The following is a 15,155-nucleotide window of genomic DNA, read 5'->3' on the forward strand; positions in this document are numbered from 1 at the left end:
AAGACCCTGTCTCTACTAAAAATACAAAAAAAAAAAAAAAAAAAAAAAAAAAATAGCCAGGCATGGTGATGCGCAACTGTGGTCCCAGCTACTCAGGAGGCTGAGGTGGGAGGATTTCTTGAGCCCAGGGGCCAAAGGTCGCATTGAGCGGAGATTCCACCACTGCACTCCAGCCTAGGCAACAGAGTGAGACCCTGTCTCAAAAAAAAAAAAAAAAAAAAAGCAAGCCAGCTGCCTTGGCTCACGCCTGTAATCCCGGCACTTTTGGCAGGCCAAGCCTCGCGGATCACGAGGTTAAGAGATCCAGATCGGCCGGGCGCGGTGGCTCACACCTGTAATCCCAGCACTTTGGGAGGCGGAGGCGGGTAGATCACGAGGTCAGGAGATCCAGACCATCCTGGCTAGCACGATGAAACCCCATCTCCACTAAAAATACAAAAAAATTAGCCGGGCGTTGTGGCGGACGCCTGTAGTCCCAGCTACTCGTGAGGCTGAGGCAGGAAAATGGCGTGAACCCGGGAGGCGGAGCTTGCAGTGAGCCGAGATCGCGCCACTGCACTCCAGCCTGGGCGACAGAGCGAGACTCCGTCTCAAAACAAAACAAAACAAAACAAAACATCTAGACCATCCTGGCCAACATGGTGAAACCCCATCTCTACTAAAAATACAAAAATTAGCTGCGCGTGGTGGCGCGCGCATGTAGTCCCAGCTAGTCAGGAGGCTGAGGCAGGAGAATTGCTTGAACCCAGGAGGCAGTGGTTGCAGTGAGCCAAGATTGCGCCACTACGCTCCAGCCTGGCGACAGAGCGATACTCCGTCTTAAAAAAAAAAAGAAAAAAAAAAAAAAGAAGCAATGCGGGAAAGTGTTGTTAAAATCCTAAAAGATAAAGCTTTTTCCTTTTGCAGTCTCTTTCTCGACTTGCGGTGTTTCTTGTTTGCTATTTAATGTCATTCTGAGTAAAGAAGAAATAGAAAATTTTAATAACGATCATGAACTTTCCCATTTGTCTTTATCTTATTTAGAGATGGAGTCTTGCTCTGTTCAGGCGGGAGTGCAGTGGCGCGATCATGGCTCACTGCAGCCTCGAACTTCTGGCCTCAAGTGATCCTCCTGCCTCAGGCTCCCAAAGTGCTGGGATTACAGGCTTAAGCCATCATGCCCAGACCGGCAATGTCAATTTTGAATGCAAATATCAGATCGTTTAACTGAGATGAAGAATCCAAGAAGGTACATGATTCGTAGTTCATGGCTTGTCCACGGAGTGTGCCTGGGGCTGGCCAGAGGAGATAGGCATAGGACAGACCCAGGAAGGTTGGAAGGAAGGGGTGGGGGTACATCAGGCACAGAGCTGCTAAGAGAGCACACCTTGGGCACGGGGATGCTAGATGGGCCAGTGTAGACAGTCACGTGGTCCCCTGGTGCACATGAGCATCTACATTGAACGCAGAGGCAATATGCATTTGGGCTTGATGGGTGCTGCTTTCCTCTCCTGCCAAGTGACTGGCCAGTGCAGGGAGGTTGAGTCAGACATCAGCCCTTTCTATGCAACACCGCCCCAAGACCCGGCAGAAGGCAACCTTCAAGGGTATTGCAACCTTCATGCAAGGAACCCGCTAGGTACCTGGATCAGGAGTGGGAGTGAGACTTACCTCTGCTGAATTGCCCACCAAATGCACCAGGGCACCACCCACAGTGGGCAGCCACCACCATGGCCTGCCCAGAGAGGCACAGGGCATATGAGTCTGGTCTTACCCACTGTAACCTGGCCTGACGCACTTGCACCCATGCCCAGGCCCCCAGCTGAACAGAGGGCAGCAGCGGTCACTGGGCAAGGGCAGAAATGGGGAGACCAGGCTGCCAGACTGGTTCTCTGCTCAGAGAACCCATCCTGGGGAGGCAAGAGGTGGAACCATGTGTGTGCCCAGGCTTCCAGTCTCTATTGCATGCTCCATTGTCTCATCTGGGCTTCACAAAACACAAATTCAAAGCTGAAATTTTCAGGACGGTGACTGCAAAACACTAAATCTTGAGTGTGGGCCCTTCGGAGCACTGGATGCTGGGAAACCGCACGGTTCTTTCTACTAGAAGTCAGCTCTTCTCACAGATAACGAAGAACACGAAATTCAGAAAATAATACTTTTATTGATTACCTCACGCACTTCTGTGATAGTCTTTTCTCTACAGATGAATACACATATATACATATATGCACATATATGCATACACATTTATATGCATATGTCTATGCACATATAATACATGCATATATGCACATCCTTATATATGGATATATCCACATGCGTATATACATATATAATCACATATATAATATATATGCATATATATGTGTGTGTGTGTATATATTTTTGGTTGTTGTTGTTGATGTTATTTTGAGACACGGTCTTCCTCTGTTGCCCAGGCTGAAGTGCAGTGGTGCAATCATGGCTTACTGCAGCCTCAAACTTCTGGCCTCAAGTGATCCTCCTGCCTCAGCCTCCCAAAGTGCTGGGATTACAGGTGCACACCACTGTGCCTGGCTTTTTCTTACATTTTTGTCACTGTACACTCTTTGATTGCTTCTTCACGTTTCCTATTAGCGAGAATAGAAAAATTGTCTTTTCTCTAGCAGTGTTGATTGAAAAAATTTTTTTGATACTGTGGAAACATTTCTTTTATCTTCTCTACTTGTTTTGGGTACTACCCTGGAAATTTTTAGGGCCACTGTCACATTTGGGAAACTCACATTTCTTTCACAGAAGGGCTGCAAGATTTCAGGGTACTTGTAGTTTTCTTGTGCAGGGACTAACGTGTGATACTTTTTGGATTTGTAATACTAGTTTTTTTTGTTTTTTGTTTTTTTTTTTGAGACGGAGTCTTGCTCTGTCGCCCAGGCTACAGTGCAGTGGCGCAATCTCTGCTCACTGCAAGCTCCGCCTCCCGGGTTCACTCCATTCTCCTGCCTCAGCCTCCCAAGTAGCTGGGACTACAGGCGCCCGCCACCACGCCCGGCTAATTTTTTGTATTTTAAGTAGAGATGGGGTTTCACCGTGTTAGCCAGGATGGTCTTGATCTGACCTTGTGATCCGCCCACCTCAGCCTCCCAAAGTGCTGGGATTACAGGCATGAGCCACTGCGCCCGGCCTGTAATACTAGTTAACCAGATTGTTAGCACTCCTTGTGTAATAGTTCAGTGCTTTTGGATATGACACTTCCCTTGAGAGGAAGCTTAATTCTCCTTCCCTTCAATATGGGATGGGCTTAGTGACTCTTTATTCTTTTGAGAGAGGGTCTTGGTCTATCACCCAGACTAGAGTACAGTGGCTTGATTATAGCTCACTGCAGCCTCAGCCTCCTGGGTTCAAGTGATCCTCCCACCTCAGCCTCCTGAGAAGCCAGGACAACAGGCATGTGTTGTCCAGTTGGCCAACTACACATGGCTTGTGACTCACTTTTTTATTTTTTTATTTTTTTGAGATGGAATCTCACTCTGTCACCCAGGCTGGAGTGCAGTGGCATGATCTCAGCTCACTGCAACTTCCGCCTCCCAGGTTCAAGTGATTCTTCTGCCTCAGCCTCCCAAGTAGCTGGGATTACAGGCATGTGCCACCACAGCCAACTAATTTTTTTGTATTTTTAGTAGAGACAGGGTTTCACCACGTTGGCCAGGCTGGTCTCGAACTCCTGACCTCAAGTGATATACTCACCATGGCCTCCCAAAGTGCTGGGATTACAGGCGTGAGCTACCGTGCCCAGCCACAGTGACTCACTTCTTTTATTTTTTTTGAGACGGAGTCTCGCTCTGTTTCCCAGGCTGGAGTGCAGTGGTGTGATCTCAGCTCACTGCAACCTCCTCCCGGGTTCAAGCGATTCTCCTGCCTCAGCCTCCCAAGTAGCTAGGATTACAGGTGTGTGCCACCACATCCAACTAATTTTTGTATTTTTAGTAGAGATGAGGTTTTGCCATATTGGTCAGGCTGGTCTCGAACTCCTGGACGCGTGATCCACCCACCTCAGCCTCCCAAAGTGCTGGGATTACAGGTGTGAGCCACCACACCTGGCCAACTCACTTCTAATAAAAAGAATATGATAGAGATGCCAGCTTTTCACTTCTGGGACTAGGTCTAAAAGGTGTTGCAGCTTCCTCCCCTCTCTGTCAAACCATTCCCTCTGGGGAAAGCTAGCTGTCTGGTCATGAGGACACCAAAGCAGCCATCTGTAAAAAGCCACGTGGTAAGAAACAGTCTTCTTATTAGCAGCCAGAAGGGGGCCTTCTGCCAACAGACAAATGATGAAACCATCCTGGAAGGAAGACTCCAGCCCCAGTCAAGCCTTCAGATGAATGCAACCTTGGCTGATGTCTTCACTGTAACTGTTGGGGAAAAAATAATGAAAATAATATCTCCTGCTAATCCAGTAAAACTCTGCTCCAAATGTAGAAAAGAATGAAATAGTTTTATTAATGAATCAGCATCAGACTAGACTGTGATGAGCATCATAGGCAGTCCATCAAAGTGATTTCAAAGACAAAACACCAGGCCAGGCACGGTGGCTCATGCCTGTAATCCCAGCACTTTGGGAGGCTGAGGTGGGTGGATCACCTGAGGTCAGTTCAAGACCAGCCTTGCCAACATGGTGAAACCCTGTCTCCACTAAAAATACAAAAATTAACTGGGAATGGTGGCGCACACTTGTAATCCCAGCTACTCGGTAGGCTGAGGTAGGAAAATCACTTGAACCCAGGAGGCAGAGGTTGCAGTGGGTCAAGATCATACCACTGCACTCCAGCCTGGGCAACAGAGTGAGATTGTCTAAAAAACCAAAAAATACAGAACACCCTTTTATATAGGAAGGTAGATACAGTCCATTACATACCAATTAATAGTCTTTACCCAAAAGAAAAAAGAAAACTTCTCATATTTTTGTTGTCTTGTTTTTATTTTTTATTTTATTTTCACTTTTTGCTGGGATTACAGGGGCACACCATCACGCCCAGCTAAATTTTTTTTTGTATTTTTAGTAGAGACGGGGTTTCACCATGTTGGTCAGGCTGGTCTTGAATGCCTGACCTCAAATGATCCGCCCACCTTGGCCTCCCAATGTGCTGGATTACAGGCGTGAGCCACCGCACCTGACCCAAATTTCTTTTTAAAAATAATTTTACTTAATGTATTGAACCATCAGTGGTTAGCTCTCTTTCACATTGCCTGTCTACAGATTTGTGAAAGTGGTAACAGGTATAGGAACCAAAGCATAGAGCTTGTTTGGTGAAACTTCATCCTCATTAAGTTTTCTGGGCAACTTCATATGGATATGGTATGGGACATTCCTTATTCCTTCGGCCCAGAGAGCTTTGTTGAGCTTCACATCAATCTGTACATTTGAAGTCCCCATCTCCTTCATGGCGAATTTCTGGATCTCTCTGTGTGCCCGAGGGGCACTTCTTGAAGCCCACTCCACCGATGCGCTGGTGTATTCTGGGGTCACCGCCTCACTAATGGCGGAACGACCCTTCTTCTCGCCACCCTTCTTTGCAGAAGCCATCCTGCCAAGCCCCAGTTGGAAAAGGTGGAATCAAATTTCAACATGAGGTTTGGAGGGTACAAACATCCAAACCATAGCACCCAGTAAAACGATCTCTTAAGAACCTGGGTAAGCCACGTGCGGTGGCTCATACCTGTAATCCCAGCACTTTGGGAAGCCGAGGCAGCGAGTCGAGATCGCATCACTGCACTCCAGTCTGGGCGACAGAACAACACTCCGTCTCAATTAAAAAAAGAAAAAAGAAAAAAAGAAAAGAAAAGAAAAGGGGAAGGAGAGGGTAGCAGCTGCCAAGGTCTAGAACTGTCCAGCATGCTGCGTGGACAGTGGTGGGAAGGGTATATGTACAGGTGAAGGGGAAAGAGCCAGTTGATAGTGATTTGTGGTCACTGATGGAGAGCTTGGGAAGGCAGGTGCCCAGCATAGACAGGGAATTCACTCTGAATTGGAGGAGTGGGGAGGGAGGCCTGGATGCCCTGTGATGAGGATGGGAGCCGATGCACACAAGGTTGTAGAAGAGGCATGGGATGGGAGAATCCTGTCTGATAAAATCCTTTTTCTTTCTTTTTTTCGAGATGGAATCTTACTCTGTCGCCCAGGCTTGAGTGCAGCGGCATGATCTCAGCTCACTGTAACCTCTGCCTCCCGGGTTCAAGTAATTCTCCTGCCTCAGCCTCCTGAGTAGCTGGGATTACAGTCCCCCACCACCAGGCCTGGCTAATTTTTTTCTATTTTTAGTAGAGACAGGGTTTCTTCGTGTTGGCCAGGCTGGTCTCAAACTCCTGACCTCAAGTGATCCAAACTCCTTGACCTCCCAAAGTACTGGGATTACAGGCATGAGCCTCAGTGCAACCTCTGCCTGATAGAATCTTTTCTCTGTGAAGCACCATCAACTCATACAAAAATCTTTGAGGCCTCCTTGAGACTAAGGACTATTATATCTTTGGCACCTGAAAGGAGGGTGTTACGGACTGAATTGTATCGCTCTCCCCCCACCACCAAATTCATATGTGGAAGTCCTAACGCCCAGTATCTCAGAATGTGAGTGTATTTGGAGAAAGGTAATTAAGGTTAAATGAGGCCACACGGGGAGGGGGCTTAATCCAATAGGACTGGTTTCCTTAATCGAAGAGGCAGAAGCCTGGACAACATAGCAAGACCCCATATCTACAAAATTAAAAAAAAAATTAGCCAAGCATGGTGTTACATGCCTGTGGTCCCAGCTACTCAGGAGACTGAGGTGCGAGGATTGCTTGAACCCAGAAGCAATCCTCCGTATGTCTGCATTACTTGGTGTTTACAGCCTGAGCCATGATTGTACCACTGCACTCCAGCCTGGGTGATAGAGCAAGACCTTGTCTTTATGAAAAAAAGAAGAGGCAGGGTGCGGTGGCTCACACCTGTAATCCCAGCACTTTGGGAGGCCGAGGCAGGCCTGAGGTCAGGAGTTTGAGACCAGCCTGGCCAACACAGTGAAACCCTGTCTGTACTAAAAATACAAAAATTAGCCAGGTGTGGCAGTGTGCGCCTGTAATCCCAGCTACTTGGGAGGCTGAGGCAGGAGAATCACTTGAACCCAGGTGGTGGAGGTTACAGTGAGCTGAGATCGCGCCACTGCACTCCAGCCTGGGTGACAGAGCAAGACTCCATCTCAAAAAAAAAAAAAAAAAAGAAGAAGAAGAAAGAAGGAAGGAGGACAGAGGAGGAAGGAGGAGGAAGGAAGAAGGAGGAGGAGACAGAGACGGAGACAGAGACGGAGATGAAGAGGGAGACGGAGATGGAGAAGGAGAAGGAGAAGGAAGAAATGCCGGGGAGAAAAGACCAAGTGAGGACACAGGGAGAAAGCTTGTCTGCAAGCCAAGGAGAACAGCCTCAGGAGAGACCCAACCTACTAACACTTTGATCTTGGACTTCCAACCCCCAAAACTGTGGGAAAACACATTTTTTCTGTTTATGCTGCCCAATCTATGGTATTTTTATCATAGCAGCCCTAGCAAACGAATAGAGGGAACAGGAAGAGAGAAAAGAAGTAAGGGTTTTATGTTGAAATCCCCAGCATCTGTGGCCCTTAGAGTGCTGAGTGTGTGTGTGTGTGTGTGTGTGTGTGTGTGTGTGTGTGTGTGTGTGTGTGTGTGTGTGTGTGTGTGTGTGTGTGTATATACATATGGAAGCTATTTTCACTCAGAGGATGGGGCTTTCGGATTTAGACAGACTTCGGTTTTAGATCCAGCAAGTCACATAACCTTCCTAAGTTTCAGAGTTTTACTTGCAAAAAAGAGATAATGAAATCCACCCTGGGTTTTTGTGAAAGTAAAATGAAATGAAATCCGTAAAAACACTGAGCACACCAACACTCACGGATATTACTATCTGGAAAGGTGGTGTATCGTTAGGCTATGTTATTTTGTTAGTATTATTGGAGATGAATGAATTCCTGAGGCATAAGTGCCTGCATTCACACCTTGTCATCTGGTGAGGAACTAGGGAGTCTGGGTGGATATGGTACAGATATTGAGTCACATACAGGGCTTTGCACTGACTCTGGGGTAGAACCACCATAAAACATAACCCCAGGTAACCAGACTCAGAGAGGCTGCCTTCTAAGATGTTGGTACCTAGCAACGCACCTGGCACACAGTAGGCAATTAAAAAGCATTGGCCGGCCTGGTGTGGTGGCTCACGTCTGCAATCCCAGCACTTTGGGAGGCTGAGGCAGGTGGATCACGAGGTCAGCAGTTTGAGACCAGCCTGGCCAACATGTTGAAACCCCGTCTCTACTAAAAATACAAAAATTAGCCGGGCATGGTGGCACATGCCTGGAGTCCCAGCTACTCAGGAGGCTGAGGCAGGAGAATCGCTTGAACCCGAGAGGCAGAGGTTGCGGTGAGCCGAGATTATCCCACTGTACTCCAGCCTGGGCGACAGAACAAGACCCTGTCTCAAAATAATAATGATAATAAAAAATATATAAAATATAAAAAGAAGGCCAGGCGCGGTGGCTCACACCTGTAATCCCAGCACTCTGGGAGGCCGAGGAGGGCGGATCACAAGGTCAGGAGATCGAGACCATCCTGGCTAACACAGTGAAACCCCGTCTCTACTAAAAAATACAAAAAATTAGCCGGGCGTGGTGGCGGGCGCCTGTAGTCCCAGCTACTTGGGAGGCTGAGGCAGGAGAATGGCGTGAACCCGGGAGGCGGAGCTTGCAGTGAGCTGAGAGAATGTGCCACTGCACTCCAACCTGGGCGACAGACTGAGACTCCCCTCTCAAAAAAAAAAAAAAAAAGCATTGGCCAATGAGTGCAGGAAGGAAGAGCGCTCACTGAGTACTGAACATCTACCAGCATCTGTTAATGGGTCTGTTAGTTAACCCTTTCAGGGTTGTAAGTAATAGCAACCATTCAAACCAGCCTAAGCCAGGGAATTTAAATACATTTAAAATTCTTTTAAATGGAAGGAGAATCTGCTGTCTTGAAGACCGACAAGTCCAGTGTGTGCTTCAGGTATGGCTGGATCCAGGGACAGTGGGATGTATATGGTGATCTTCTCCCCTCTTTTTTTCTCTTGTGCTAGCTTTATATCCAGGCAGGTGCCCTTCATGTGGTGGTCTTGGCAGCCCCTCCTGACTCCTACCTTCTATACACCCAGAAATTCCAGAGCAAAGGGAATCTCTTTTTCAAACAGTGCCAGCTGGAGGCTTGGACTGACTTTGAGCCACACAGCCAGAGTCACAAGATCATCCTTATCCAATCACTCCAGCTCCAGGCCCTGGGAGTAGGGGAGAGATAATTTCTGAAAGGAGAAACAGGAATCCTTTCCCAGCAGAAGGGCGAGACTGGTTGCCAGGCAGGCACAGACCACACTGCCCACTGGACTAAGTATCTATTTCATTTGTTTATGTACTATTACTTTTTGAGACAGAGTCTCCCTCTGTCACCAGGGCTGGAGTTCAGAGGCGCAATCTTGGCACGCTGCAACCTCTGCCTCCCAGGTTCAATAGATTCTTGTGCCTCAGCCTCCCGAGTAGCTGGGATTACAGGCGCCTGCCACCACACTTGGCTAATTTTTGTATTTTTAGTAGAGAGGGTTTCACCATGTTGGCCAGGCTGGTCTGAAACTCCTGACCTCAAGTAATCCACCTACCTGGGCCTCCCAAAGTGCTGGGATGACAGGCGTGAGCCACTGTGCCCGGCCTGGACTAAGTATCTGGATAGAAGTCAGGTAATTCATGGGTGGTCAGGTAAGACAGACAAAAGCATGCCAGCTGCTGAGTCCATGGGGATGGGGAACCAGATCTGTGCTGGGTCCAGGCAGCACCAGCGCCATTGGGGATTTTAAGGAGGCTGGGATCTGCACCCCGGGCCAAGAGGTCATGCAGTACATTAATTGCAAAAATGGTCCTGATTCTCCATCTGTCCCTGAATCCACACCCTGTATGGAGTGGCTTTGCGACATCTCCTAGCAGAGCCTGTTTCCCTTCCCCTAGAATCAGGGCTTGCCTTGTCATTTGGATGGACAGCAGATTGTGGCAGAAGGCACAGTGTATCAGCTCTGAGCCTCAGCCTCAAGCCATCTTCCGTGCCTTTGGTCGTTCACCCTCTTTGACCCCCCAGTCCCCTCATGAAAAGAATCCTGGCTATTTGGGTGCAAAATGAGAGACCCCACAGGGCTATCCCAGCTTTTCCAGCCAAAGGCCCCAGACATGAGATTGCGTGGTATGATTACCAAAGCTGCCTAGCTGACTCATAGCTGACTGAGGATGCAGAGCCTAGCTCAGATCAGAACCGGGACCCAGAGACTTGTGAGCAGTAAGTGATTGCTGTTTGAAGCCAATGAGTTTTGGGACTGTTTGTTATGCAGCATTGTTGTAGCAAACAGATAACCAATACAAGGCATGTTAGGGAGAAAACCTAGCTGGTGCTTGGCCTGCCACACTGTACAATCAAGAGGTTAGGTCTCCTGGAAAGGACACGTGTTTCAACTTGCAGGAAAATGCCATGTGGGCTAACCAGGCCTGGAAATCATGCCTGTTGGAGTCTATTATCTCTACAGATCTCATGCAGGGTGTTTTTGTTTTTTTTTTCAAACGGAGTCTCACTCTGTCGCTCAGGCTGGAGTGCAGTGGCATGATCTCGGCTCACAGCAACCTCCGCGCCCCCAGGTTCAAGCAATTCTTCTGCCTCAGCCTCCCAAGTAGCTGTGAATACAAGCGTGTGCCACCACGCCCGGCTAATTTTGTGTATTTTTGGTAGAGATGTGGCTTCACTATGTTGGCCAGGCTGGTCTTGAACTTCTGGCCTCAGGTGATCCGCCTGCCTCGGCCTCCCAAAGTGCTGGAATTACAGGCGTGAGCCCCCGCGCCCAGCCTGCAGAGGTTTTAACTGACCTCCTGACATGCTTCCCAGAGACACAGGCACTGGGAACTTTCGGAAACAATTCTGCTTGAGCTGCTAGGGAGAAATGTACCCCACTAGCCACATCCCCCTTGCAGTATATATTTTGGTTTTGATGTTTTTGTATGGTGGTTGTGTGCAAGGAACAAAAAAACAAAGATGGCTTCCAAGAGGGGCCTAGGGGAGACTGGGAAGAACTGAACAGATTCCCAGTACTGCCCAGGTGCAATGTAAGCCATTTGATTGCAGTGGGAGAAAAATAATCCATGAGACAAGATTAAAGCCCATTTCAGACTCTTCCAAAAAAAAAAAAAAAAAAGTGCAATGAGGGAAGCTGTCTGATGCAAGGATCTGCCAATCAGAGAATTTTAAAAAAGGTGAAACAGTTCACACACCCTCCCTCCCTGCCCACCATGCCACCTGCTCCTGCTCCTGGTACCAAGGTAACTCCTGCTATATGCTTAGACACATGTAAAATGACCATTTGGGTCCCAAACACATCCCACTTTGTGTCATCTGCCCCCAAACCTGCCCTGCTCTCATGACTTGCTCCAGAGAACATCACCATCCGTCCAGGTGAGAAGTCTGGCAGTCGGCCACCAGATGCTGCTCCCCTCCTGCCTCAACACCTCCCCATTCTGTCTGCTCTACCCTGACCATGGCTATCCCACTCCCAGGCTCCCCACTTCCAATTGGGCCACCTCTACACAGGTTTGGGTTTGTCCACTGCATGAAACCTCAATTCTGCAGTCTGACATAGGCGGTCTTCCTTCTCCAGTCCTTCCTTCCCTGCGTCTCTCCCAGCCTTCTCTCTTCCCGTGTCCCTGAAGCCAGCTTCCAAGGCCCAGGCTGGGTGTGCACATCCCCAGGGCCCCTCTACGTTGGGCTTTCCGCCCTCTCGCGACTCACGCCCACCTGCAGGGTCGTGCTCAAGGGTGTTGGCCCCCTCACAGGGACCCGCTAGGAGCAGGATCAGAGAAAAGGTCCACATGTCCCAGGAATGTGGCCACTTTGTAATCCACCCTCCAGGCCCCCCTGACAGCCTGGGAGTGAAGAGGGAAGTGGGCCCAGGAAGCCGATGGAGCACGGTCCTCTAGGTGCAGACACACTCAGCACCTGCTCCTACGGCATCTGGCTCTGGGCCTGGGAGTAGGAACAAGGGCTGGCAGAGGAGGGCCCGGCCACAGCTCGGCGGCTGAGGTAGCTGCAGGAGAGGCTGGCGGTGTGCTCGCAGCCCGGGGCACAGTGGCCCAGGACCTCGGCAGTGTCTGGGCTGCCCTCTTGGCCTCCATCTCCCTGCTCAGGCCGCAGAGGACGTGGTGTGGCCACTGTCACCAGGCCAGGGGTGAAACCATCCCGGAGCTGCGTGGGCCCTCCCCGGCCTGCAGGTCACTCAGCGCTCTCTGGGGAGGGGGAACAGAGGTAGGGTGGTCAGTGGTCCCAGGAACCTGTGACGCCTTCCCTGTCTCTTCCCACACTAGACAGCCCATCGGGGGTTAGGGGGACGTGTCGCTCACTGGAGCCCCTTTGCCAGCCCTGGCTTCATGGAGGGTCCCTTCATTTGGCCTCTGGCCCCCACCTCTCCAAAAGGGCCCCTCAGGGCTCCACCGAGGCTCACCTCGAACTTGCTCATGAACTCTGCAAAGATGCCGAAGAAAGCCTCAGAGGTGGTGGCCTTGGAATCCTCCCCAAAGAAGGCCAGCGCCTTGCCCAGCTCCTCCATGGCCTCGCGCTGCAGCCCGTCCAGCGCCCGAAGTGCCGGCTGGGCCGTCTCCAGGAAGGACTGACGGGCCTCAGTTAAGGAAACAGCCAGCCCGCTGGTGCCCCCAGGGTCTCGGGCGGTGGCCCAACAGACAGGTCCCTAGCAGCCCTATTCCCGGTTGGCCTGAGTCCTTCCAAGGGCCAGGCCCTGTGTCCAACAGGGAACCATGCCCTGTTCAGGGACTCCAGTCCCACTGGCCACTGAACTCATCCTGGAACTGACCACAGCCAGTGCAGCCTCAGGCCATTCACCCCTGTTCTCTCTGCAGGGCCAGGCCCTGGGTCTCTGATCAGAGGCCTCCACTGACATCTTCTTCCCCAACCACTCATTTACAGCAGGCCCCTCTGTCACTTTCTAGGCATTTTTTTTTTTTTTTGAGACAGGGTCTTATTCTGTCACTCAGCCTGGAGTGCAGTGGCGTGATCACAGCTCACAGGTCATTCCAGCCTCTACCTCCAGGCTCAAATGATCCTCCCAAGTAGCTGGGAACAGAGGTTTACACCACCATACCCAGCTAATTTTTTGATTTTTAAAATAGAGATGGGGTCTATGTTGCCTAGGGTGGTCTCAAACTCCTGGGCTCAAGTGATCCTCCCACTTTGGCCTCCCAAAGTGCTGGGATTACAGGTGTGAGCCAATGCGCCCGGTCCTAGGCCTTACTCTGTTTTCTAGAGCATTTGTCACGATCTGAAATTGTTCATCAGTTCATTTCCTTCCGCCTCAGTGAAAGCTCGCTCCCTCCTTGCACCTCCAGGACTTAGAATAGCATCTGATACATGGTCAGTCCTGCAAAAAGGTTCAGTGGCTGAATCGCTATCATTTTCTCAGCACTTAAAATGGCGCCAAGCTTTGTTCCAAGCTTGTTGAATCATCGTTTAACACCTCTATGAGGTAGATTATCTCTATTTTACATGCAAACAAATTAAAGCACAGAGGACTTTAGCAACTAGCCCCAGATCACATAGCAAGCACTGTGGTGCCTGAGCCACGGTTGAACCCACCAGGGTCATATCAATTAATGACCACTGTGGTAGAGGTTCTGATGACCCCTCTTTTTCCTGATGAGAAAACTGGGCTCACAGAGGGTAAGTGACTTGCCCACAGTCCCACAGCAGGTAAGCAAATGAGTCAGGATTTGGGCCTATGCCTGTCTGATATGCCAGGTCAATTTCCTTTGCAGAGGCTGCCTTTAATTAATTAATTAATTTCGAGACAGAGTCTCGCTCTGTTGCCCAGACTGGAGTGTAATGGCATGATCTCGGCTTACTGCAATCTCTGCCTCCTGGGTCCAAGTGATTCTCCTGCCTCAGCCTTCTGAGTAGCTGGGATTACAGGCACATGGCACCATACCTAGCTAATTTTTGTATTTTTAGTAGAGACAGGGTTTCACCATGTTGGCCAGGCTGGTCCCAAACTCCTGACCTCAGGTGATCTGCCCTCCTTGGCCTCCCAAAGTGCTGGGATTACAGGTGTGAGCCACCGTGCTTGGCCTGCCTTCATTTTATTTTTGAGACAGGGTCTCACTCTGTCACCTGGCTAGAGTGCAGTGGTGTGATCATACCTCACTGCAACCTTGAACTCCTAGGCTCAAGTGATCCTCTAGCCTCAGCCTCCTGAGTAGCTGGGACTACAGGCACACACCACTATGCCAGACTCATTTTCAAATTATTTTGTAGAGATGCAGTCCCCCTATGTTGCCCAGGCTGGTCTCAAACTGCTGGCCTCAAGCGATCTCTCAGCCTTGACCTCCCAAAGTGCTGGGATTACAGGCATGAGCCACTGCACCTGGCCCAGAGGCTACCCTTGAATGTGACCATCCATCTTCTCTCTGGGGACCTCCAAGCCCAACGAAGCAGGCCAATACCCCTGGACTGAGGGATGCTAGAGTGGACTAACCCTTACCTAAACAGCCTCAGTTTTCACAACTGCAAAACATCTGGGTGGGCCGGGCACGGTGGCTCACACCTGTAATCCCAGCACTTTGGGAGGCCGAGGCAGGTGGATCACGAGTTCAGGAGTTTGAGACCAGCCTGACCGACATAGTGAAACCCCATCTCTACTAAAAAATACAAAAAATTAGCCGGTTGTGGTGGTGGGCACCTGTAATCCCAGCTACTCGGGAGGCTGAGGCAGAAGAATTGCTTGAACCCAGCAGGTGGAGGTTGCAGTGAGCCGAGATTGCCCATTGCACTCCAGCCTGGGCAACAGCGCGAGACACTGTCTCAAAACAAAACAAAAATCCGGGTGTGAAGTGGGTGAAAGATGGGGGTGAAAAGCACCTTGCCCAAGCTGTCGAGTTTGCTTAGTGATTCTCTGCAGATCTCCTGCCTGAGAGGAAAGGGCGGGGGTGGATCTGACATCAAATTCCTACTCAGACACTCACCCGCACCAGGCCCCATGTGCTGCAGTCAGAGACATGTGACAGGGGCTTTTACCACCTACTGCCCTGGCCACAGGGACA

The 15,155-nt window shown here is 50.0% G+C and overlaps 1 protein-coding gene across 1 annotated transcript in view; it reads right to left on the reverse strand.

Moving 5' to 3' along the window:
* Positions 1-8,819: 8,819 nt before the first annotated feature.
* GRID2IP (Grid2 interacting protein) overlaps positions 8,820-15,155 on the reverse strand; it is a 57,146-nt gene continuing 50,810 nt past the window's right edge. The window contains exons 21-22 of the mRNA XM_054496173.2: positions 12,551-12,715; positions 8,820-12,335 (exon numbers count right to left, since the gene is read on the reverse strand). Coding sequence (XP_054352148.1) covers positions 12,264-12,335; positions 12,551-12,715 — 237 coding nt within the window. The 3' untranslated portion in view covers positions 8,820-12,263. The remainder of the gene's footprint in view (positions 12,336-12,550; positions 12,716-15,155) is intronic.

Source organism: Pongo pygmaeus, chromosome 6, assembly GCF_028885625.2.
Source record: "Pongo pygmaeus isolate AG05252 chromosome 6, NHGRI_mPonPyg2-v2.0_pri, whole genome shotgun sequence".
In the NCBI taxonomy this organism is placed as follows: domain Eukaryota; kingdom Metazoa; phylum Chordata; class Mammalia; order Primates; family Hominidae; genus Pongo; species Pongo pygmaeus.